General features: G+C 27.5%; 1 protein-coding gene across 1 annotated transcript in view; it reads right to left on the bottom strand.

The window, feature by feature from the left end:
• Tsp (Thrombospondin) overlaps positions 1 to 26971 on the bottom strand; it is a 30746-nt gene continuing 3775 nt past the window's right edge. The window contains exons 3-15 of the mRNA XM_017912144.1: positions 25737 to 25963; positions 18634 to 19270; positions 17151 to 17236; positions 17016 to 17079; positions 15318 to 15534; positions 11556 to 11684; positions 10214 to 10490; positions 9680 to 9832; positions 8285 to 8666; positions 6936 to 7289; positions 4841 to 5068; positions 3186 to 3695; positions 1 to 726 (exon numbers count right to left, since the gene is read on the bottom strand). Coding sequence (XP_017767633.1) covers positions 602 to 726; positions 3186 to 3695; positions 4841 to 5068; positions 6936 to 7289; positions 8285 to 8666; positions 9680 to 9832; positions 10214 to 10490; positions 11556 to 11684; positions 15318 to 15534; positions 17016 to 17079; positions 17151 to 17236; positions 18634 to 19270; positions 25737 to 25963 — 3389 coding nt within the window. The 3' untranslated portion in view covers positions 1 to 601. The remainder of the gene's footprint in view (positions 727 to 3185; positions 3696 to 4840; positions 5069 to 6935; positions 7290 to 8284; positions 8667 to 9679; positions 9833 to 10213; positions 10491 to 11555; positions 11685 to 15317; positions 15535 to 17015; positions 17080 to 17150; positions 17237 to 18633; positions 19271 to 25736; positions 25964 to 26971) is intronic.

A 26971-nucleotide genomic window follows, 5' to 3' on the forward strand; every position in this document is an offset into this window, starting at 1 on the left:
CATTTACAACTTACATTATATTTAATTTTCAAGAATTATTCTTATTCGTATCTCCATCATAATTATCGGTAAATAAAATTCCATTTCTCGTGAAAGCAATTACTTTTCCATATCTTTTTTCTGCCTCATCTATCAAGTATTGATACGCTAAATCACAATACGAGTCAATATAATTCACCTCGTTCGAAAAGCGCACATGTAGATTTTAATTTTCCTCTTTTAATTAGGATTAAGCGTTCGTTGCATACATTCCCCAACATATAATATTTTTAATGTTTCCCTCACGTAGAATTCGCTCGTCCTTAGCAGAGAAAATAAGGTTGATTAAAAGATATTTGTCATGCTGTATCTTTAATTACGTACACTTTTAATGTTACAGAACTTCGAATTTCATAAAAAAAGGAGGAAAGCAGACAGTGATGCGAAAAGTTGATCGGTAGAACGAGGTTTGGCCATATCGAATGAGAAACGTACACAAGATATTAATATATATCCACACGAGTAAGACTACCTTTCAGTTTTTACCGCGGAAAACGAACCAAATCTATGACATCCGGTTTAGACGAAGTTCGTCTAATATAACGGGATAAATTTCGCGAACTTAATGTGAGTCGTAATACGTAGATTGTTGACTGTAATGAGACTTGACTTCGTTACTCATCTCGACGTCCACTTCCTTCTTCAAGTTCGCTGGCAACTCGTTCCATACTGACTGCGGGACAGTTTCTGAAAAATTCGATAAAAATTAACAGATCTTATAATTAGGAAAGATTGTTCTTCTGTTTTGAAATAACCAGTGTTTTTGCTGCAGTTGATTATTCAGTGGTAAGGTTGGTCTCTTATCAGATTTTTTGATATATTGTATTTTTCTTGGAAACAAAGTATAATAATTATTATCGTTGAATTATTAAAGAATTAAAAGAAAACAAATGGGAAAATTGTAAAAGAAAATAAAATCAGTTTGTGAAACGAAAAGTTGATTGTAATTAAATTTATTGTTAAAAAATGGAAGTAACATACTTGAATTTTTACTGTTGAATTGAAATTTGTACCAACGTATCACTGAAGCATTAAACATGCAGATGGCAAAATTTGTTTCGACTGTTTTAAATTTAAACATTGTTAGATTATAGACGTATTTATTACGTATACATGTATATATCACACCCTGACTTAACTTATTTTCCATTATTTGTGTTATACTTGTACTTAATAGTTAAAATAAAACATTCACTTTTTAAGAGATTCAAAAAGAGGTATTGCTTATTTTATTCCATACAAAATTTCAAACGAAAAAGATTATAACACATTTTTAGAAATATTTTTTAATATTGTTTTTTTATTTTAATTACTCAAATGCTAAGAAATTTTTATGATTATTTTATATTATAATTTTTATAAATTATTTTTTACTTCTAATATTATAAATGTATTATAGTGGTTTTAATGTGTTACAAAATAAAAATCACGAACATGGAATACAATAATTGTAAGTGATTGCTTTTCCTAATTTATTGTTAATAAATTGTTAATTAATTTATTGTTATTAAACCGTAAATAATTTACAGTAAAATTCGTTAAGTCAAGGACACCATAAGGTATATACATTCAAATTTCATATTTTTTTCTTTATCAAATTGAAAATTCGAGTATAAGAAATTTAATTGTTTCTTTTCCATGTAAAATTATCACGTTTTGGATTGTAAACATTATATCAATTATAAGATGTATACTATATACTATATATTCTCCAGATTTATTAATTAATTAATAACAAAGAATGAGAAACTGAAACGAAGAATGAAATGAAAACAAGTGTATCGATTTTTCTCATCGACAATGGTAGACAAATAATGTCAACCTAATTGTTCAATATTTTCTTTTGTATATAAATATTAAAGTTTAATAGTATTGAATGTAAAATCACATAAATATAACAAAGCTGTATTTAATAAATACACATTGTTTTTCATTCTTTTATGTGTTTTTTCTCACTTTATGGAATTTCCATTCTTCTTCTTTTTGGAGCTCACATTTTCAATCATTACAACGAATTTAATGATTCGTTTAATGATATCCTTTAATTTTAAAATTAAATTTAATTAAAATCTTTTTAATTTTTATTTAATTAAGGAAAAGAATTTTCAAATCTATTTTATCGACTCTTGATTGTTATAATAAAATTAATCCTATTTATGTTTGAACAAGTAAAAAAATCGTTACTAAACTGAGTTATAAATCCTTGCTTAATTTATACATAATTACTTTGAGAAATAAATATTCATTTCTTTAAAATAAAAATTCGTATGAGTAAATCACAGCCATTGAGACTATATTTCATATAAAATTTATTTAAACTTATTATTTAACCAATAAAATAGAATGATGTGAATTGGTCGATAATTCACTATATCTGAAATCCACAATTTATTAAATCGATGAATCAAGATCTTTAATCAAAAGAAAATTAGATTTCAATCATTTTATGTCAAAAATTGCAATCATAGTCATCAATTTTCTGTTAAATATGTAGTATTAATTAATAATTTTGAGAAGAAGCAGTCTTTAAATTTTTTGGAATGGATAGACGTAGATCTATCAAACGTGGCGCCCTCTTCAATGTCAGTGTTCAAGTTCATTCATCGTCATCATGCATGTGCACGATAGCATCGCACTATGCAATCACTAATTATATTGCATAAGTGTATAATTACGATTGTAACTTTGAAGTAAATAAATGACGAAACTTAATTTTTAATCCACAAATGTTTTTAAGAGAATTAATACTAAAATTTTGAAAAATTAAAATGAATGGATTAAGTCAATATGTTATTGTTTCAATAACAGTATTTCGATTCTTATAATTAATATATTAAATCGATGTCAGCTTAAAGATAATGTTTTGCACTTGAGCTTTTTATTATATTATGTTGTTATATTTTATAACAATAAATAAGATTTTACAAGTGCACTTGGAAAGTTATTTTCTCAGCTCCAACATGTCTACAAGAGCAATTCGCAATCCTTGATAAAATATAGCAATTGAAATGATATTACAGTCTATTAAATTCTCCAGATTAAAAAATATTTGAGATAGGAAACGAAAATTTCACACAGCGTAATTTTTAAAGAAAAAAGAAATAATTACAATTGCAATTCTTGTTTAATGTGAAATTATTTCTTACCTTTACACTTGTACAGCAAATTTGACCACGTGATCTTTTCCTGAGAGAAGCAATATACACCTAGTTTGCCACCCTTCAAAGTCGAGTCGTAGACGTTTCTCGAATCAGCCATCAGTTGTTTCCCTTGGTAAAGTCGGAATCTAATCAAACCGATTTTAGGTCTATGCAAGAGGTGCCATCTATAGGGCGTTCTCTCTTTCCAGCCTATTTTCTTCGGATCGTGCCAGAGGATTTTCACCTGATTAGGGGTGTCCTCGTTGTGCCAAAGACTGTTTCTGAGCAATTCTCCAGGACCAGTGTTCGAGTCTACGAGTTTCAAAAAGATCCCGGGATCACCTACCGCCCTGAATGGAGTCGGCATCCAATATGGTTGTTGACCCTTTTTCCAAGACACGATATAAAATCTACGGTTGTCTTGGTAGGAAAACACAAAACCAACAGAGTCGTCGTCTCCATCGTCATCGACGAAGAAGGTACCCTCGAAGTCTACGCCACTAAAGATATCTGGACCTAATAGAGACAGAGAATCAAAATTAAGAAAGTGAAAAGTTTGGATTGACTGTTGAAATCAGGTAAAATATTAGAAAGAAAAATAAGAAGAAATGAATAATCATGGTTGATGTAAATTAATTTTAAATTTCAGTTGATGGATTTGGTGAAACGTTAATTAAAATAAATAATCATATTATGCTGGAAAGAAAAATTCCTCTGAATATTTATGGGAATGCCTTAAAACACGAATCTTTTGGTTGTTTTATAAACATTTTTGAGTGAATTTCACTCTGAGAATTTATGACCCTTTTATCAGTGGAACCTAACCTAACCAGTGTGTACGGTCTAGTATTAACTCCCACAGGTCTTGCTAATTTCGTTACAAGTAAATTGAGTAAATAACTTTCACGGGTATCACAGAATGTCGAGTGTATGCATATGGGTGTCCGGGACGAAATTCATGATATCTAAACTACTCGATTTCCGACTTGAGACTCTTAATTCCTTTTCGAATAGAATACAAATATACTTTTTTATTACAAAGAAAATTTTATTTTATAATAAAAAATTATGGTGTCTTTAAATTTATGTTGAATATTTTTTAATAATTTTTACTATTGCAATTTGTTATCATGTGACAAGTATTTAACTTTTGTTTGAAATATCCCTTATAATTCTAATTCCCCCCAAAAAATTAAATTTTATAATAAAAAAATTTAATATGTCCTTAATTTCATATTGAATATTTTTTAATAATTTTTACTATACTATACTATTACTATATTGAATATTTTTTAATTATGTTTATTTGAAATATCTCTTTACAATTTTAATGCAAATACCTGAGAAATCATATTGATCCGAAATGAAAATTTCGAAATCTAAGAATCGCAAATTCTTTTATAGTAATATTTTGTTATTTATAACTTCATCACCATTTTTACGGCGCAGAAAGAATGAAAAGAGGTAAATCTTCAGATTAAGAATCTCGTATCGCTTCATATAATACGTATATGTAGAAATTATGCTAGATATTTATTGTATTTAACGATTTCGATATTTTTTGAAAACCCTAGTTTCGGCACTTCGTATAATTTTATATTTAAAATGTATTTTAGTTTCTTTGTTATATTATATTATGTTTGTATATATTAATATATTACCAATAGCAATTCCAGGATCACTATTTACAAGCTGCTGAATTTCAGCACCCTCGTTATGTATTACCCAAACTGGATCTTCTTGAGCAGTACCAATGGGGTCCAAAGCAATTGTAGTGTACTTTCTGAAGTCTGTTGTCCAAATTAAACTATTGTTTGGACAGTTGTCGTGTTTGTTCTTCACAGTGTCGTTATCATTGTCGTTCCAGCAAGCATCACCAATGTAATCATCTGAAAATGCATAGTGTTATTTTATTTATATACGAGCAATGAATTTCACACACGGATATTATTAATATAATAGTAATACAATATATTTTTGGAAACCAATTAACACGAGATTTACTGATCTATGCTTACAAACAAAAGTTAAGAAATGAAATAAAATTATTCTAAAAAATAACTTTATTTAAAAAAACAAATTAAATAAAATTAATTAAAAACTATTGTATATTTCTTTATTTTTACGTATATCGACCAAAAGCAACAAAAAATTAGAGGAAATAATGTTTTACTCATTAATACATTATAATAATTTTATTTTATAAATAAATTAAACTTTACGGAAAACAATGATTCGTATAAATATTTTTATTTTTCGTAAGATCTCAAGTTTTGGAAAACGTTTAAACCGGTTTTAAACTATATTTATGTGATTTTTTGGTTAATCCTGTTTTATTGATTAAAATATAAATTCTTAATTGATGTTCAACGTAATTTTATAAGTGTTCACTAGATTTCGAACCAAAAGTTTAACTCGGTCACTTGATTACTAGGTCATGGTTGCTGGATTAAAACATAAATTAACCATAGACGCACCTATATATTAATAATGTATATTCTTCGCTTACGAAAGAATTTCAAACTGAAGATGTCCAAAAATTTCGTAATTTTGCACAGATGAGGACAATGGAAAAAAAATTTTTTTTTCATGATTTTAATATTTGGATTATTATGTATCCCGTAATAATTGATATTGTTCATATAAAGCAATCAAATCGAATATCTCGTATTTAGATCATTCTTTTAAATATGCTTGTGGTTTGTGAATAACTCTCGTGATAATTATGTACTTCCATTGCCAGTAAAATCAAGAAATTAATTTCAAATCTTTTTAGTACGTTATTGATTTACCGAGTAGTTACGTTATCGGATGTAGGTAATGTAGGATGCGCTCAATGATAATTCTTTTTTCCTAACCAAATAAAATTCTAGTTGTAAAGAATTAACGTAAGTAAAAGTTAAGAATAAAAAAATAATACATTAAGAATAAATAAATAATACATGGAAAACATACTTATAAATTTTTCCAACCAATTAAATATAATTTTATAGGATATTTGTTTAAACAGTTTTATATTATTGTAAGATAATTAAAAATCTCTTATTAAGAACTTATTGTTATTTAGAAAAGACGGTATTTTAAATTTTCATTAATCAGGAGATCTTCAGGCAATATCTAATTTTGCAGCCATTTTATAGAATCAGTTTTACTCATTTATTACTTATGATCAAAATTAATAACTTCTAAACTAATTTAAACAATCTTTTATTATTAGATTATATTAAAGCAGCATATTTTATCGCTGATGTTTAAAAGCTTAACAAAAAATTAATTTCAATTAATAAGAAATAAATAGAAAAACTGTTCGAGGCTGAAAAAATTATTTATAATACATACAAAATTCTCTGAAATTCTAAGAAAAATAATTTTAACTTTAACAATGATTGTTATAGATATACTCTATAAAATTTCATCTGTGAAGGAAATAACTCTGTTCTCTCCAAACTTTATTTTTAATGAAATTTGTGACGCTTTAAGTTTATCAAAGAAATAATTTATTATTACCGCAAAAATTGACTAATTTTATTTTTTAATTAAATTTTTGAAAACTCAAACTTATGAGTAAATTTATATTATTATATTATATTATTTATTATAATTTTTATATATTTATATTTATATACATATAAATTAAATTAAATTAAATTAAAATAAATTTAAAAATGTATATATATTACTATTATTATTTTAACATATATTCACAGTTATTTATTATAGTAAATATTATTTACGGTCTAATGGTAATCTACTTACTATGAGTGTGACGTTGATCTGGATTATATACGTAAGGACAATTGTCACGGTCATTCGGTACACCATCATTATCCATGTCATTATCGCATTCATTTCCTATACCATCTCTGTCATCGTCATTTTGTCCTGGATTTGCTATATCAGGACAGTTGTCTCTATCGTCTTGTACACCATCCCTGTCCCTATCGTTGTCGTTGTCGCAAGCATCACCTACCCCGTCGCCATCTTGATCCAATTGGTCTCGATTGAAATTGAAAGGACAGTTGTCACAGGCATCACCAATTCCATCCATGTCTACGTCACTTTGATCTGGATTCTTCCTTCTTAGGCAATTGTCCAGGTGATTTGGAATACCTATAAAATTGGATTATTTTTAATTATACGTTGATTTTTTTATATACATAGATATACAATTGAATTTTTTTCAAAGAAATTGTAAGCTATTTTTGATACCTACAGAATCTTCTATGTAAAAAATTTAATTTTTTGAAAAAAATAAAGAAGTACTTTCGATATATTTGGTACTTTTTATACCAAAAATAAAATTTTGTTGCAAAATTAAAAACTATTTTGACCATACTTCGAATTTTTATATTTTTTATTATATCCCAAATTTATTTAGAGATTTTATAAATAAGAATTTATAAATAAATTTTTACTATAGGTATATTATAAATTAATTTTAATTTAAAAATATTGTTTCTAGTAATTACAAATTACAATTATTGTTGATTATAAATTATTATATTATGAAATAAACATAATAAATAAAACACAATAAACTTAAAAATGGACTTAAAACATCTTAAGATTATACATATGTTAAACATTGAATAACTCTTAGTTCAAAAAGAAATTTATTTTATATATATAATTTGAATCTTACTAAGAAAAAATAAAGCTAAAAGCGTAATTTATTTCACCAATTCATAGTGAAATATTTTACAAGCAGTCATTGTAAACGTCGAACAATTTAAAAAAGTTCATATTAAAATAAACCTAAGTAACAAAAATTAAAAATTATTTATTATAAAAATATCGAAATTTTATTCCTGAACCTTCTTCATTTTATATTATTAAAATACTCACTAAAATCACTAAAAGTACGAAGCCTTGCAGAATAAACATTTTCCTGTTCCAAATTCAAAATTGGTAGAAAGTAAGTTAAATTTGTCTGATAGAACATAAATGCAGTATAATTTTTAACTTATTTAACAAAAACTGCAATAGCAGATCTCCTCATTTATAAATTAATACAATAAAATTCTTAGAGATTTGAAATTCAATCGCTCTTGAAAATAAAGAACTTTGCTTTTCCTAAATTCTATATTTATTTCCTAAATCCTTACCATCGTTGTCGATGTCGTCATCACAAGCATCACCGATGCCATCGTCATCGGTGTCCTCCTGTTTCGGATTTCTTACTAGTGGGCAATTATCACAGACGTCACCGATTGAATCGGGACCGTCGCGATCAGTATCCTCCTGACCGGGATTCGGGATTAAAAGGCAGTTATCCAAAGAATTCAAGACGCCATCATTATCGGCGTCCAGATCACACGCGTCACCGATGCCATCTCTATCCGCATCCTCTTGGCCACTGTTCGGTATCAATGGACAGTTGTCCATGCGACAACGTCGATCATGGCAGCGGAGATTTCTGTCAGGAATTCCATCGCTGTCCCTATCCAGGCCACAAGTCAGACCGTCTCCTGCCCATCCAACGCGACACTAGAAATTATAGAAATTATAGTTTTCGTGTTTTAATGGTTTCTAATACATAGTGGGTCCAAAAAATATTGGCCCACTATATTACAAGAAAATTTATCTAATCAGACAGTTTTAATTTTAATAAAAGCTTGTGTATATGTAGAGTATAATGAGTTCTACATGAAGCAATTTTCTTAGACCCTTTAAGGGGACCAAATAGGCTTTTAAAGTTTCAGTATTTCCTCGTGCACTTGATATAATTTTTTTTTTTCAAAATCTTTTTAGAATTTTATAAAAGGTTTTATTATATCTTGTACTATTACAAAGATATATTTAAAAAAGCGAAAAGGGCCTTAAAAATTTAATCGATGATTTCACCTGCTTAAATTAATATTACATAAACAAAATTGTTGTATAATATAATTTGATATGATATACATACTCGTGAAGTTTCATTCAATAGTATATCACTTTAAACAAATGAAATCAACAATTGAATTTTCCTTGTAATATAGTGTAACAATATTTTTTTGCTTCACTAATATAATGTGAATTAGAAAGTATATTTATTACATCTTCATATTTTTTAAATCCTTTTTCAATTTATTTGGTACTGTATGTTTGAATTTCATTACTGAACAATTTAATACTACATACAATATTTCATAAATAATATTTCATAAACGGTTAACTTATAGCAATTATTAATTTTTAATTTCTAATATAGAGTAAGAAGCTCAGTTATTATTTTTCTTCTTACAAAAAAAGAAAATTGCAGCAATAGAGGGTTCAAGAAAAATACACAGAAAAAATTTTGATCAAGACAAAAGATACCTTTTTCTAAAAAAAAATTAAAATTAAATAATTTGTTTAATAATTTAATAATTAAAATTAAGATTAAATAATTAAAATCACCTAACTCATAATGTGTTCATATATAAAGTAATTAAGTTAATACAAAAGTTAGATACACAATACATAATTATCAAAAACTTAAAAAAACAAAAATGGTCAAATTAGGCCTGTGGTCTTACTCTGCATGTGTACTCATTTGCCTCGATGCAAATGCAGTCTGCGTTTACGTCGCAAACAGTTATTAAATCTGGACAGACACTGTGTCTAGGGTGGCAGCCAACTGTTTGGTTTCCTATGAAACCCGCTCTACAAGCACCACATCTGAACGAACCCTGAAATGACAAAAAATTTGTTTTGTTTAAATTAATATATAAGAATCAGACATTTTTATATATTTCACTTTATATACATATATTATTTATAAGTTATAGATAATGTACATATATTTTATAGATATAAAATAGATATAAAATAGATATTTTATAGATACAGATTATAAATCATATATAATTAAAAAATGACAATAAATGTGTTTTGTTTAAATTAATATATAAGAATCAGACATTTTTATATATTTCATTTTATATACATATATTATTTATAAATTATAGATAATATACATATATTTTATAGATATAAAATAGATACAGACTATAAATCATGTATAATTAAAAAAAAATGCATTTAAAATTGCATTACTATTTACAAATTACCTCCGTGTTAATGCATTCCATATATGGATCACAACCTCCATTGTTATTTTCACATTCGTTTATATCTTGACAGACTTGTTTACGACCTCTTGCAAATTCCAAACCAATTCCTTCCATTGGTACCCCAGTGTATCCTGGTGGACATGGTTCGCATCTGAACCCTGGACGGAGATTCATACATCGTACTCCTGGATGGCAAGGTTGCGCTATTTCGCACTCATTTATGTCAATGCACGTGGAACCATTACCAGCGTATCCGTTTGGACAAGGACCGCATCTAAAAATTAATTGCCTAATTAGAAGATGCAAAACTTAATTTTATCTAAAATTTTTCGTTTCAGGTACGGGATGAGTAGTGATCTAATTGAGTCGAGTCAGGTCTGGATCCGAAATTTTTCCAAGCCCCGAATGTCTACGATAACACTTTCAAATCTGAATATTTAGGTGGAAAATTTGTGAACGAACATCAAAAATCATGCTTATATCGTATAACACGAAAATTTTCGGAACCAGAATCTACTTTCGGGTATCCGAGACATTCAGGTACTCGATTTCACCCTCGTGTACCCAAAACCTTCTGTATCCGGTTTCAATTTCAAATACCCAATTTTACATTCGGTACCTGATTTTATTGCTGGGTACCCGAGGCATTCAGGTACTCGATTTCGCCCTCGTGTACCCGAAACCTCATGTACCCGGCTTCAATTTCGAATACCCAATTTTACCTTCAGTACCTGATTTTACTTCTGGGTACTCGATTTTACCTTCTGGTACCCGACTTAACCTTCGGGTATATTAAGCATTCAGGACCAGATTTTAATTTCGGATACTCGTTTTTATCCTCGGACATCTAAGACATTCAGAACCCAATTTCAATTTAGAGTACCTCAAACGTACAGAACCCGATTTCAATTACCCTAATTTTACCTTAGGGTGACCAACTTCATTTTCGAGTATCTGAGATATTTAGGACTCGATTTCAATTTCGGGTACCCAAAACATTTAAGACTCGATTTTAATTACGAATACTCGTTTTTACCTTCGGGTGACCGACTTCATTTTCGGGTACCTGACACATTCGAAACTCGATTTTAATTTTAGGTACCCGAAACATTCAGTATCCAATTTCAATTACAAATACTTCATCTTCGGGTATCTGAGAAATTCGAACTTAAAAGAATATCCAATCCGAATCGAACCTGAAATCTTGGGTTCTCGAACATCCCTAGCATAAATACAATAATGTGACACGTGTCATTGATATCTATACAAAGTCAATTTGACATCCCGTTACCAGTTGAAGGTTAATGCATGAAATAACTTGATGTGCTATTACTATTACCTGAAATACGGTGGATAAAGAACTGGCTCACATTGCACTTCTGAGTAACAGGGGTGCGACTCACAGCCATTCCTACGACGTTCACAGTGCCTTCCATCGCCTACATAACCGGAGGGACATTTTCCACAACTGAAAAATATTTATACTATTACAAGTTAAAATATACATGAATATAAGAAAAGCGATAAGATTTATTAGCTACGAGTATAAAAACATGGAAGGTAGCTTTATGATAGAACGGTTTTCCAAGATCTATAGATTGTTGGGACTGTAGCTAGGAAAAATAACTAGAATTTAGTACTTTTTTGATTAATGAATAAATACTAACTCAAATAGCATTTTTAATTACATAAATTTGAATAGATAATGAATTGTATTTAAAATACACCAAATTAAGAATGGGTGACACATAATTTGCTTTTTTCAGTATGTGGATATATGAAGTTTCCTTTTATACAGAGGATACAAAATTATTATAATAATATTACTATGAAAAATATTTTTTTTTTAAATATAACATTTTAATAATATTCGACACAGGAGAACAAGTACGCTGTTACTTCAGTTAATAAACTTCTTTTTTACTCAAAATTCGATGTTCTTTTATATTTTGCTATAATCCAAAATCTAATATATGATGCTATATTCTGTAGAAAGAAAAAGTTGTTGACCTTAAGATTTAGAAGTGCTTTCATCATGCATTTTTTACATAATATGATTTAAAATGATATTTTAAATATGTTATCTGTAATTAAATAATCCTTTTAAATAATTTTAAACATAAAAAATAAATAATTCCAACGTTTTAATAAAAAATTATGAATAAATATGGTACGTAACATGAAGTCATCTGATAGTATAAAAATTTTTCTTTGTTAAATACAAAAGTGAATCGTGTGTTATGTACCTATATTTGTATAATATTTATTCTTTCAAAAGAATTCAATATTTAATATTGTTATTAAATATTTTTAAATAATAATATACGTATATAAATTTAATGTAATATTAACCCTTTGCACTCGAAAGGCGCCTTTCAGTCGCCATTTGATAAAATTTCGAAGCTCGATATTAATTAATATATCAAATTTAAAATAATGTAACAGTGTACGAGGTATCGAAATTAAATAATTCCACGTGTTAATTATTATACGATTTCTTATTTACTGCTCAAAAAATATCATCAGCCTTATGGCAAAAAATTTTTCAACTCGTACCCTTCTTTAATAATATTTTTAAAACATTATATAATGTTAATAAATATTATTAACATTAATGAATTCGTAATAACACATTAGATACCGATTATCTAACCAAAGTTTGTAAATAAAAGGAAAAGTAAACAATATATTAATTACTTTATTTGTATTAATAGCAAGTATCATTTTCCAAAGACTTATCTCTGTTTAAATGACGGTCCATTTAAATTATCGTTGATATATGAATCATAATTATAATACTATAATCATTGATTATACTATAATCATACTACTATATAGTATAGTATACTATAATCATACTACTAATACTATAATCATTGATTATAGTATTATAGTAATAATACTATAGTAATAATATAGTAATAATCATATATTCACTAAGGAGATGACCGCAAAAATCATTTTATCAAAAAATAAACTGCAATAATAATCAACGAATTACGTAATAAGATAAAATGTCTTAGAATCTTAGCCTTCACGATATAGCAAAGTTTTGAATTAAAGCATCAAATTGATGCAATTGATGCATTGGTGCAATTAGAGTGTACTTGAACTAAATGTGTTCTTCTGTCATGTGTTCTTCAAGCTTTTGCCTTATATCACGTAACTAACGCTCTAACTAGCCTGCAATTATGAGGAGATAACAGACAAAATAAATTGTAGCATTGCCTTCTAATTGGTTCATTCAATTAAGATACTGAAGAGGTTCTAAATCTTTTGGTTTAATTATTAACGCTTACAAACAATTCATATATACATATCGTCACTGAATATAACTAATTTAATGTAATAATAATAATTTAAAAAAAAATAATTTTTAAGTCGCACCAAAAAAATTATTTTATTTATTTATTGGAATCTCAAAATATGGAAACTCAGAAGAAATGAGATAAGAAGAAAGGTAGATATCGAAAAATGGTTATTATAAGAAATATAATAGAATAAAATAAAATAAAGGTTATAAGTATTATAAAAAAAAGTCGCCACATTAAGTGGCCAAAGCTATAACCTTGAAAATAGAATTTTTAATCGAAAATTTGAAAATGGTCAATTGACTGATCATGGAAGGTTTAGTGTTAGTAAAGAATTTTGTTCTTCAGCCTTTCGTATCGATATAAACTAGTGCCATCTAGCATAAGAAATAAACATTGCATGTAATGTTCTACGTTTTTTATAGACTAAACTCACATATTAAGAAAGCATTTTAAAAATATTCATTAATATCTTTTTGTTTTATATAAAAAAATAATTAATCCTGAATGTCATGATACGATATGAATATAATAAGTTTGAGATATATCGTCAAGGTCATCATTCTGAGTAACTTTTCATAATATTTGTAAAAAATTTTATTTAAATTTAGGTTATGGTTACGCTTAACGGCAGCATACGTGATACTATTTTTATTTATAATCTAGTTTTAATTGAACCTATTTATGATAATCTTTTTTAATATAATATCCAATTTAATAAAATATCCAATTACTATGAAACAGCTGGCAATGCTAGCATAAAATCATAAGTAACACTAGAATTACCGATCTTTAATACATATCCAAATATAATACTCATAGAGAAAAATAATTAAAGTAAATAATTAATAAAATTATAAAGATATACATAATTGCACTCCTGTCTAAATAAAAATCAATATTAACTTTACCAAAAGAAGAAAACAATTCTTTTTACACTATTTTTATTAACGATATAATACAAACCTTCCCTTATTCCTTTATAAAATTAAATGTAATTTATAATCATATGATGTTTTTACCGAGATTTACCACTTTATAATTCAAGAAACACCAAAAATTATGGAATGTTCCATTATTTTGTCACGTACTGTATATGACATTAGTATTAAAGAATAGAACATTCTCAATTCTCTCAATCTTTATAACCATAATATTTGTTTACAAAAAAAATTATAATTAAAATGATTATAGTTTCTTATTCTCCTGACTTGAAACCTAGAAATAAATAATTGCTATAAACAGACTGTTACACCAGTATAATGATATAACAATAAACTATAATAATAAAATAATATTTAAATAAAATAGGAGTTTAAGAATGTAGATATACAAAGCATATAATAATTACAAAAGTTTGCTATATCGTGTGGCTTATCTGAAAGCAAAAGAAAAGCATAAAGTACTTCTACAAAGTAGTTCCAGTACAAATTATTGTAGAAATGCATATAACCTTTAATAGAAATATCTATTGCTTTCGATAACCTATCATTTAGGTAATTAACACCAATAAATTTAATATTCGAATAGATGATCGATCAAATTCTCAACTTTATTATACACTAATTATAAGAAAAATATACATTAATGTCATTAAATCATTCCACGATACACATACGCGTGTCAACAAAGATTCTATGCGAAGTATTTACGATGCATAAGAATAACCTGAATTGCGATGCAGGAAAGCATCTTGCGCAAGTGTCTTGCGCACTGCGCGGACTGCGCATGTCATTTTTGTCGTCACGCATTTGCATTAGCGCGGCAAAATTAAATAATAGTGTTCGTACCTGTATCCATTCGCGATGTCGTAGCATTGAACACCATGAAAGCAAGGGTTGTGCGCGCAACTAATTTTCATGCAACGATATCCGTCGCCGGTATAACCCGGCGGACATGCTCCGCATTGTGGCCCGCGTGGTGTGTTACGGCAGTCAGCGCCCGGGAAGCACGGCGACTTGTAATCGCAACTAGGAGGGGGAGTTGCCGTCGTGGTCGTCGGTGGAACTACGGAATTACCAGGACCAGGATCTTATCAGGATATCACTATTCCAAGAAGAAAGCTCGGCCACATTCCGACTTGACGAATTTCCGCCTGTCTGCATCAACATTTTTCTTCGCGAAAACAGATCCGGGCAAACACGGAATCTGCTTTAACGATACAACTACCGATGATTAACGTAGTACACTTGTCTCTACCAGACCAATCACTAACTTTTTTAAAAATCTATAACCTATGGAAAAATAGTTTGTATGTCTTTCTAAAAAAATATTATTATATTTTTCAGATAATATTATTTATTCATAACTGTACTGATATTTTCGAATACTTTAAACTGCAGATAATCGAAGAAAATCAGGAAAGATGAATTATTATAAATTTAAATAATTTTCATAAAATATTGTGAATTCATTATTGTGGGTATGTATCTTCATAGTCGTCATATTAAGAGGTCTTCGTAATAATTCAGTCACTTTCTTAGTATCTTGATTTATAGGTTAACCCTTATATTATCAGTGACATCAGTTTTCTTGATTAAGATACGATAGTATCGTTTATTTATTAAATCGCGTTGGTTAACGCTGATTCGAATTAATGAATCATTGTTATTCGAGGAACTTTATCCTTGATCACTTCCATGGAAAACTAAGATTCTTTAAGTATTTAGTGATTATGATCAATTGAATTTCAATACAGCCCCATGTCCATCTGAAGGAATCAAGACTGATGAATTTGTTATATAATGAATTTGACTAATTGGACTAATGAATTTGTTATGTAATCATTGATATGGTAACATAAGATTTTTTATAACTCTTATATTACCTTCCCTATTATATTCATTTTCTATATCGATATTAGAGTAATCATTTTTAAAGTAAATTTAAATTTTATTTTTATTCCAACGTTATGATTTATTATTGAAAATTGAAAGACGTGAAGTTCAGTATGTTTCCTTGTACCTTGAATTTTTTACTTTTTGTAAAAAAAGCTGTTTATCATTTAATTACTATCCGTATAATTATTTAGAAATTTTCATGTTTTATATTTCGATTAACTTTTTGAAGTTGATTTGAAGTTATAATTACTTTCTTTATTCAAAGTTAATCGGTTAAAATTTCTTTTTCATCGAATTCCAGATATGTCACAGACATTTTTCCTTATTTTTTAATTTCCTCTTACTTTTCAGACATCTTTTACACGGTACGTCCCATGAAATTACGAGTCAGAAAATTATTTCATTTTGCCAAAAACACATATTTATTGCAACGTAAGACCATGTTGTACATCGATGTAGATACTCGTAAAAACTGCTGTTTGTAAAAATTGTTGCTGAACGCATGGAAATTGGTCACGGATCAAACAGTCGAAAAAAAGCAAGGAAAGTAGCGTCGAAGAAGAACATATAGAAAATTTGAAAAAATAGACAAACAAGATATTTTCCTGTTGATTAATAATTCTTTCAATACAGCTGAACTTCACTCACCGGGGAGCATACGACAGGCTGCGCAATTTTCGATTAATTGCCGAAGGTGTTGTGTTTCCAGTCTCTGAAAAAAGAACATATCATTAACTATCCATTAAACATTCTTGAATAATTATGACCGACTTTATTACTCACGTTTAATTCTATTTCTCGCCAGACCTTCTTCGTAGCTTCGATCAGCTCATTCAATGTCTTCACAATCTGATTATCCGTTAGGCAAACTACGAAATTACATTTCACAATTAGTTAATTTAAATAGGTAATTAATATTTTAATATCACTTAATAATTCAGTTATATAGTAGTTATAAATGATGTGTTCATTTTTCAAATCGATTAACTTTACAAAATAAAAAATATAAATTTATAAAATATGTTAAGCATCAACTAACAAGGATTCTGTTATTAAAATTTTAAAAAATTCAATGACTTCGATCTGTAAATAACTAAAATATCGTTACTTATACATTAATATGAGAAATTTATACGGAAATAGTTGCAGTATTATAATTTTATTTGGTTTGTATTTCTTTTTTCTTCTACTCAGATTTTGAGATCAGAGATAACAAACAAGGATCAATATCAGATATAAAAATCATTAGTTGTGTTTGTGTTATGTAAGCTCATATGAGGAATTTGATGTTGAAAAATATTTGATATTTATAATTCATATATGATACATGAAAAAATGTAATAATTTTCTGCATATGTAATAATTTTATGTATTCAATTTGTTATTACTGAAATATTAGTGACTATTAATTTGTATCAGCAATTCAATTTTATACAAGAATATATATATGAAATATTGTGATTATTAAAAATTAGCATACAGTTTATTTAATTGTGTATTGGAGATAAAAATGGATATTATAAATCAATGTAATTGACAGGATTATAAAAATGTTACATTAGGCTATAAAGGAATATCTAGGCGTTAACTTCCTGGTTAATCAATTAGCTGTCATAAAAGAAGCATCATAAAAACATTACTATGAGACAAACATCCTTCACTATAAGCAATTATGATTTTATTACATTGATGTTACAAAATGTTATATAGCTGACAAGTATCAAATTGCTTTTTAATTTTGTTGATTGTATATATAACATTATATTTGTTAAAAAATATAACTATGCAAGTACTATGTAAGTACGTCCTATGAAAATTACAAATTAAGTATTAAGTAGAATTAAGTATTAATTTTAAATATTAATTGCCAATAAGAATTTAAAATAAGTTTATTACTTTTTTAATATGAAAAATTAATTTTCAAATAAGAACTAGAAGTAAGAACAAATTTATTAATTTTTTAATACAAAATGTCTATTTCCAATATTCATTCCTAATATTAATTTCTAATATAAAACATTAATTATTATTATCATTTATTACTCTAAGGACAATCTTAAGAAAATCTAGATTATTACCAATTCCTTATTGAACACGCTCTGTTCATATACTTGGTCAATTTTCAAAACTTTAAATTGAAATTTTTACTCGATATTCGTCAGACCACGTATATTTAACTAGCTGAATGAAAATAATGGTTTCTCAAAGCTAGCAAAGGTATTACTCTTTTAACTCATCTTCCGCATAATTCATATTAGCTACGTACCTCTTTCGTCCAGAGATTGAATCGCTATGTCCCCTCTTCTGGGAACCCGTTTATAATTCCCGTCCGATTGACTCAACACGTCTAATTCATCAGAATGATTAAACTTTCCTAATTTCTCAGGAACAGTTCCATCAAAGTACTCAGCTCGTGTTCGCTGCATTCGTTTCATATGATTTGAAAGATCTGGCTGATCAACTCCGAGGTCACTCGTTGAACCATATTTACCGCTATCATCTTCGCTAACGCGTTTATCGTATAAATTCGATTGACCTCGCTCAGCGAAACGATGATCGTGATTCGATCGATGCGTCTCTCTGAAATCCGATTCATCGAAATCGTCGAACTGATCTGCGGACACGTCTGAGGACCTGGTACCGAAGTCGTGCGTATGTGCTTTCGATCGATGATGACTTTGCTTGCCGCTTAACTTTATGTGAGGTCTATACATGTTGATCAGCAGTTCGTCGAAATCATCCGAATGATCTTTGGTCGATTTTGGAGCACATTCGTGTGACTCTTTCAGCTTGAAGATGTTCTGCAACGTGTCCATGTCAGCCAAATTGCAGTTCTCTCGCTTTAGAGTATCTCTGATGGATATTAGTGGATACACTTTCACGTGGTTCCTCCTTCCCCTAAACTGAACACAGCATTTTTGAGAATTGGCTTTTCGAAATCGTGATGCATTTTTCGACGTATTTTAAAGAGAGGTTGAACTGATAAATAAATTCGACTAATTCCTAATGCCAATCAGTGCAAAATGTAACTGACAAAGGAGATATAATAAAAGAAAACAATCTTAACGAATTTAGTCTTATGAGCTTGTTATACAGGGTGACTCGTTTTAATCTGTGAATACAATGGTAAGAGTTTGTTATTTCAAAAATGTTTCAAATGGAACTTGTTCTGTTTGAAGTAGAAAGCAATTTAATAATTAGTTTCTTTTCAGGTGGATATGTAAAAGATACATGATAGTAGCATATTTTTCTAAATGGATTCATATATTTTTGATACTTTTAAATGCCCTATATTTTCGTTATAATTTCTTAATAATGTATAACATTTTTAATTCTATTTTTGTTAATTAATTAAATTAGAGGATTAATCTGGTAATTATGTAGATCAAGGTATATAAATAACGCATTATTCAATATAGTTTGGTATAATAGTTGTTAAAAAGAGTAAGTTGACTAATTTTTAATAATTTTTTACACAAGTGTGCTTTATTGCAGAAAAATTCACCATAGAAGAAAAATCATTTATACTCGCTTATTTACGATACCATGAATACATACTACCTTTTGTCAAAACATCTATGTTTTCATGCTTTTTACATTTGTTTTCTTGGACAATCTGTTATAACAGTATTTAAAAAAGAAATAATTTATTGTTACATAAAACAGTCATGTGGGACTGGTTGTAATAATATTTTAAGTAGATATACTGGTTATTATTTTGGATAATAATTTCCAGGAGTTAGATGATTAACTCTATTTACGAAGAAAAACACTGTAGACCAAGAGATTAGTTACTCCTGTGATAAAATGGACGATATAATTCATCGAATGCACTGAAAATATCTTTTTACATATAAAAATGTTAAGTTAGAATAATTTTATATATATTTATTTATTTGTATACAGTCATATCCTGTTATAAATGGGATTTATCAGAGACCAATCATACACACATAAATCAAGATATATACAGGGTACCTCAGCAATGATAACGATTGATTGATGATTCTACATTCAAAAACTAATCGAAAAAAAGGAATCAAATTTTTTGATTCGAAGCTTCCTTTCCGAGAAAATCGAATTTGAATATTTACCAAATGCGAGTGCACTTAGTTATGACTTATATGAATAGACTATCAATACACGAATAATGGTGGTACAATCGAGGGGACAGTGATTCTAAATAAAAGAACAAATCGAAAATAAAAATCGAATTTTTTTCATTCGAAGCTTCATTGTCGAGAGAATCGATTTTGAATATTTACGATTAAATATTCGATTAGTTTCTGCATGTAGAATCACCCCCTTTCCAGTTATACCACCATTGCTGGGACACCCTATATATATTAGACTTTAAGATTGTATCTATAATATTCAAATTTTTTGTTGCTACTATAAGTGCTTAAATTATTATTTTGTTGTCATGTTTAAATTTGATTAACTCGTATATAGATAATAACTGGTACTTAATTTGTAGAAAAATTATAGTGAACTTACTCTAGCCTTAGGCTTATTGATAGTTGACAAGCATGACAGGTGTTAGAAAAATCATTAATGTACCTTATCTATTGTGAAACGAAATGAACTTTAATTATATGATCATTTAGCCAAGTATGTATTTTATTTAATGTAATAATGGTATGGATATTTTGTCCATAGAATTGATTAAAAATTGAAACTGCAAAACTTGGAAAGACACGCTCCAGAAGAATACAAAATACAGTCCGTGGACTAAAGCTCGACGAGGATTTTACTAAAATGATAAAATGAAATTTTCAAAAGAAAATTCTTCGTTTAGATATTTATTCCTGAAACATCGTAAATTGTATAAAAGTATATAGTGAAGAACCGTTTTATGATTACCTATGACTATACGGTGTCCCAAAATTTACGCAAGATTTTAATTTTACACCATTTGTACGATAAAATGTTGTCAACGAAAGAAAAAATAGCGTAACAGCTGACAGTTCAGGGTTATTAAAAATGGATCATTACGTGAAAGAACAATGCATCTTCATTGTTGATTGATATTTACAATTTTTAATTAAAAACCTGTTTTCTGTCAAAATTACTTCTTACGTGAATTTTGGAACACCCGATATATTCTTGATTGCTTATAAGGAACCTAATGTCAACATTCGATATTATACCATAAAATCATAAAATGATTTTTATAAATTTATTAAGGAAAAAATAAATGTAAAATCAAAATTTTCAAATATACACAACTGATGTTTCGTTGTTTGTTTATATTCCTTTTAAATATAAATAAACTTAACAATAGTACTTACACGAAAGGTTTTCTATGTACTAGTAGTTACAGAATATAGTTTTTAAAAAAGTATTAGACCCTTTTTTTTATTAATAATAGTCTTGATTTATGGAGTTAAAGTAATTTTCTAAGGTGAAGATGAAAATTATACTTTTCTCAATATCTAGAAAATTATAAAAATAAACGATACAGAAAAACTTCTAGTTTACCAATGTTATACACTTTCTATAACAAATTTAACTACATAAGTAATTTTCCAAAATATCAGCACGTTTGAAAATTATTTTTATCAATTCATTCAAGCATTTTCGTCTTCTAAAGATGAATAATTGCCAATAAAAAAAATACGGTTTAAATACTTTTTGGAAAAATTTTGCAAGAATATATTCTCCGCTAATTTTATCAAAATCGATTAACATTTGGGAACCCTGCGTTATTAATTGGGTACACTGTACTTGTTGCTTAAAATTACTTGTACCCAACTGGATATCGATATAATTGAATCTTTCTTAATATTTTCATTGATTTTTCTCCATTTCTATAGCAAATGAATTTTTTGAATTATATTTATTTAAGATTGAATATTTACTTAAATGACGTTCTATTTTTTCCCATGCATGCTTAATAAGATGACATCAGTGTCATTTACACCTCTAATTGCGGAGGTGTAAAGGCTTTTTAACACCTAGTTTATCTTGTTAACATTATATTTAAGAATGTAAAATACCAAACTTTTAAAAAAATATTTGTATATGTACATATATTTATTCGATACTCTGTCCACACATATAACGTTGTCACCATATGACATTTTTATTACTTGATGCTTCTTCAACACAAATTTCCATCGACAGAACTCTTGAATATTAAATTCTTTTTATTGCATTACTCATTTTAAAAAATTACTCTTCTTCAAACTAACACTTTTTTTTAAAATCTCTAATATTATTATAATTATACTAATTTTCTTTAAATAATTTCCTTTATATACTAATATTATAAATTATCAGTATCAAAAGAATTAACAATTTTCGCATAATTATATAAACGTTCTTCATTGATATATTTTGGGTTAACTGAGAAATGATATCTATATCTTTAGCCTAAAATAATAATCATTTCGTTTGAAACAAACAAAGTTTTATTCAATAATATAATATATATATATATTGACCAATTTGATCCGGAGTAATAAATTCTAATTAAAAACATTGTTTCTTATTAAAAAATGGACACTAGTTAAATAGATTATTATAGAATAATTTTTATAGAATTAATAGAAACTAGTCCAAAAATTGCAATGCCATTTTTTGGGCAACCTAATGTTATAGTTAGCTCTTAATTATCTGTGCAAAATTCATATGTACATATATTCGAAATCTATGCAATTTCTTTAAGTTATGTTAAATATTTTTTGTTTCTTAATTAATACATTTCTGTACTAAGTAAAATTAAATACTTTTACAATTATGATGTTTTCAATTAAAGTGTTTGGAATTAAATCATAGTACAATGGGTTAACAACGAACAAAATGATGAAGAATATGATAGAGACACGATTATAAGAAGAATAGTATTTCTTATTGTTTCAATTATGGGTTATCGATAATACTATATTTAATACTATATATTCGATATACTATATTATCGATGACCGATAATAGATAGTTTTTAGTCAACTTAAAATATATCAAAATTTATCAAAATATATCAAAAATTAGTATAATTATAATAATACTAGTATTATAAAGGAAAGAGATAGTTTGAAGAAAAGTAATTTTTTAAAATGAGTAATGTAATAAAAAACCCATAATAACTAACTATGTAAACGATATTTTTAATATTTTTTTACAATTTTTATACCTATTTAACATTATAATAATCAACGTATAATGCATATTTAAATAGAGAATACATACATGCTAAAATTAAAGTGATATAGCATGAATAATTAAATACAATATATAATTATGTTTTTATGTCAATAAAAATCATAATTATTTTGTATCAAAATCATCTACGTGTCTTGAATAAATTCAAAAACAGAAAATCATAAACGATTATTTGTATCTTGACTAGTATAGTAATTCCAACTCAGTGTTTAAATGCAACTTCCGCTTCATTTTTATTTACCTTTAAGAATGATAAAAATTTTCTATGATAAGATATCTTTAAGAATTAATCATCTTCTTCATACACATAATGATTAATGATTTACTATTACCATTTAAATGGATAAATTCGTTTCTCCATATTTCTTTTATATACTAATATTATAGATCATTTTGGATTAATTCGATCTACCTATGGAAAATCTTTTCAACCAATATCTATTAATTATTTTATTTTAACTATTTAATATTTAAATTATTCAAATACAGTTACTTCGAGACAAATTACAAAAACTTAAAATATCGAAATAGCTGTTCAAATTTCATCTAATCAGAAAATTTTTCGATGAAAACTCGCATACTTTTACTTCTCTCATCGCGAAATTTAACTATATCTAACAATGCAGGTACCTAATCAGGATACCAATCATTTCGAGCAACAAGAAAATTGATCAACTTTATAAACGTTTTCAGTTACATACAAAACGTTATTGTTAATACACAGTTATTACTAACTGTTACTACAACTGTCATTACTGTTATTACAACCAATACCAAATTACAATACTACCATAAAATAACGAAGTGCAAGTTAGTAAACAATGCCACCTCCGACAAGTTTATTTTCATAGAACGCATGAAACGTCATTTGCTAAAAAAAGAAAAAAACAAAACGTTAACTAGTTTTCATGAATATTGAACGCCGAGGAGGAAAACAGGAGTGAAAAAAAGAGACTTGTTTGCTCACCCTTTCTACCATAAATTACGCGATCGCGATTCATCATTGTTTTTTTCTATGCATATCCCGAACGTAACCGCAAGAAAGTGGGCCGTGAATATTCAATAAGGATGAAGTCTAAGCGAATCGAAATCAATTCACTATGCTTAAATGCGTTACGTGAGTTAGCAGCTGTACGTAATAAAGGCGAGCAGCCTTGGACCGACCGGCCATATTTGGAAAGACATCGTCCTACGACATCTAACGTCACCGTTCCTCCGTTAACGACTGTGAAATTCTTGATGACAGGAAAAAAGAAGAAAGTAACGTGTTTGGACGTTTATCCTATGATTTATCCTACGGTAACGTGAAAATAGGCAGATCGATTGTTATCTTCTTCCGCAGTAAACGTTTCTAACCTATATGCCTGATGTTTACTTTAATTCATTATTAGCTACTGCTTTTCAGAAGTATACAGAAGCATGGTTGCAGTGAATTGTTAAATTTGGTATCTTTCAAACCTGGTAGCTGTTTCTAAACGATGATTATTTGAACTTGTTATGGTGTTTTAGTTTTCAAGTCATAGAAACTGAAGCAATGTGTGTGGTAGTATTTAAATGGCACTGTGTGTAGGTTTTGATAAATGAAAATGTTTCATTTTCAATAAATTAGGTTTGATTCAGAGATTCTTATTATCAGAGATTCTTATTTGTTTATTTGTTTTATAGCTTGATATGAAGTAACGTTTTGATGTGTATCCATTTGAAATGCATAGTGAGTTTATTATACTTATTGGTATATATGACTTTAATTGCATTGTTGAATTAACCCATTGTTATGATTATATTATAGTAAGTGTACATGTATAATATACGATAACATATAAAATACTATTACTAGTATATTATAAAATAGTATATTCTAATATAATATTATTATTGTATTTTAACATAGCATGTAGTAATACAGTATTAATAATATACAATAATATAATATAATATAAGACAGTAAATCATAGTACAATATTATTACTGCAATCTAATATAATGCACTATAATACAGTTTTATAAATATATTACAATTTACTTTAGTGTACTATAATATACAATTACACATACAAGAAATTTATTCAACTTTAATTAACAAAATAAAAAAGAATTTACATTACGTATACACACAAAATTTCAAATTTTCTATCCTACTATAGCCTTAATAATGTACCTAGAAAAAGAATTTTGTCGATATATCTTTTTATTGAAATGACTCACCGCTTTTACAGGAAGATTGTCATCGTTTTCTGCAAATTTCCGGAAGGTTTTCCTCAATGGTATCACACCTTGATAAGCGCAATCAATGTAGACGTGCATGCAACCTTCGTGCTGACTCTGATGCACTAAGATAGTCATGTTCTTCACAGGAGCGAGCATGTTCGTCGTATCCACGTTTATGTGTTCTTCCCTTCGACGACCATTCTCATCGATACTTTCGAGGATCACTGAAATATATTTTCTGTTTCGTGGCTTTCTTTTCTTCTTCTACGTTCTCTACGAGAATGATAAATAAGGAATAAAGGAAAGGAACAGGAAAGGTTTACTTTTGCTATTTTGCAGAAGCATTAAAGCATCTTGTTGATGGTAAATGAAATTATAGAACTACTTGGTTTTTGGAGATGGGTCGAAATGAAATTTGTAGATTGTCAAAACTTGGATTAGAAACTTTGTGAGATCTCGAAATACTCGACACTCGAGAAACTCTAAATACTTACCCTTTCTCTATGCTTCTAATAATAATATTATTCATTTTATCAGGAATTGAATTTATAATACATCTTTTTTAGAAAATCAATCTATTTATTGAATATAATTATGTAATTAAATGAAACTTAAATATATTGGAACTGAAAATAATTTAAATAAACATAATTTGCGGAATATCAGATTTCTATAAAGAATTTATTATTTGTAGAACGAACGTTTACGCAAAACTAGAGATAGAGTAGAAAAATAAAAATTTATATTATTTACTATTTATTTGGGCTTCGAGAGTTTCGAATTATGAAAATAACAAATAGTTTTGAATTTTGAGCATTTGAAACTTTTTGAGTTCCGAAAAGTTTCGAGATTTCGAGTTTCAGATCCTTACTTTTTTCTGTTAGATGAAAATATGAATTTTAGTTTGATATCCAAATGGATGACCAAAATAACAGTTATCTTCAAATTTTTTTTAAAATCTCAATAATTTCTCAAAAAATGAAATTACAAAAAAATTTAGTTTCGATTTATTCTGTTTATGAATAATTATCACAAATGGTTCACATTTTTTTAGTTGAAAAATATCATTATCGATGACAGAAGTTTAATATTTTATATTAATTTATTGTAATCAATATGAATGATTGGAATTTTATTATAGTTATCCGTGACTATTGTCGATAACAAAGAAATTTCCTTTAATATTACTAATATTATTAATATTAATACTATTTTTATATTATTTATTATTA

The sequence above is a fragment of the Eufriesea mexicana genome, unplaced genomic scaffold (genome assembly GCF_001483705.2).
Source record: "Eufriesea mexicana isolate 0111107269 unplaced genomic scaffold, ASM148370v2 scaffold325, whole genome shotgun sequence".
In the NCBI taxonomy this organism is placed as follows: domain Eukaryota; kingdom Metazoa; phylum Arthropoda; class Insecta; order Hymenoptera; family Apidae; genus Eufriesea; species Eufriesea mexicana.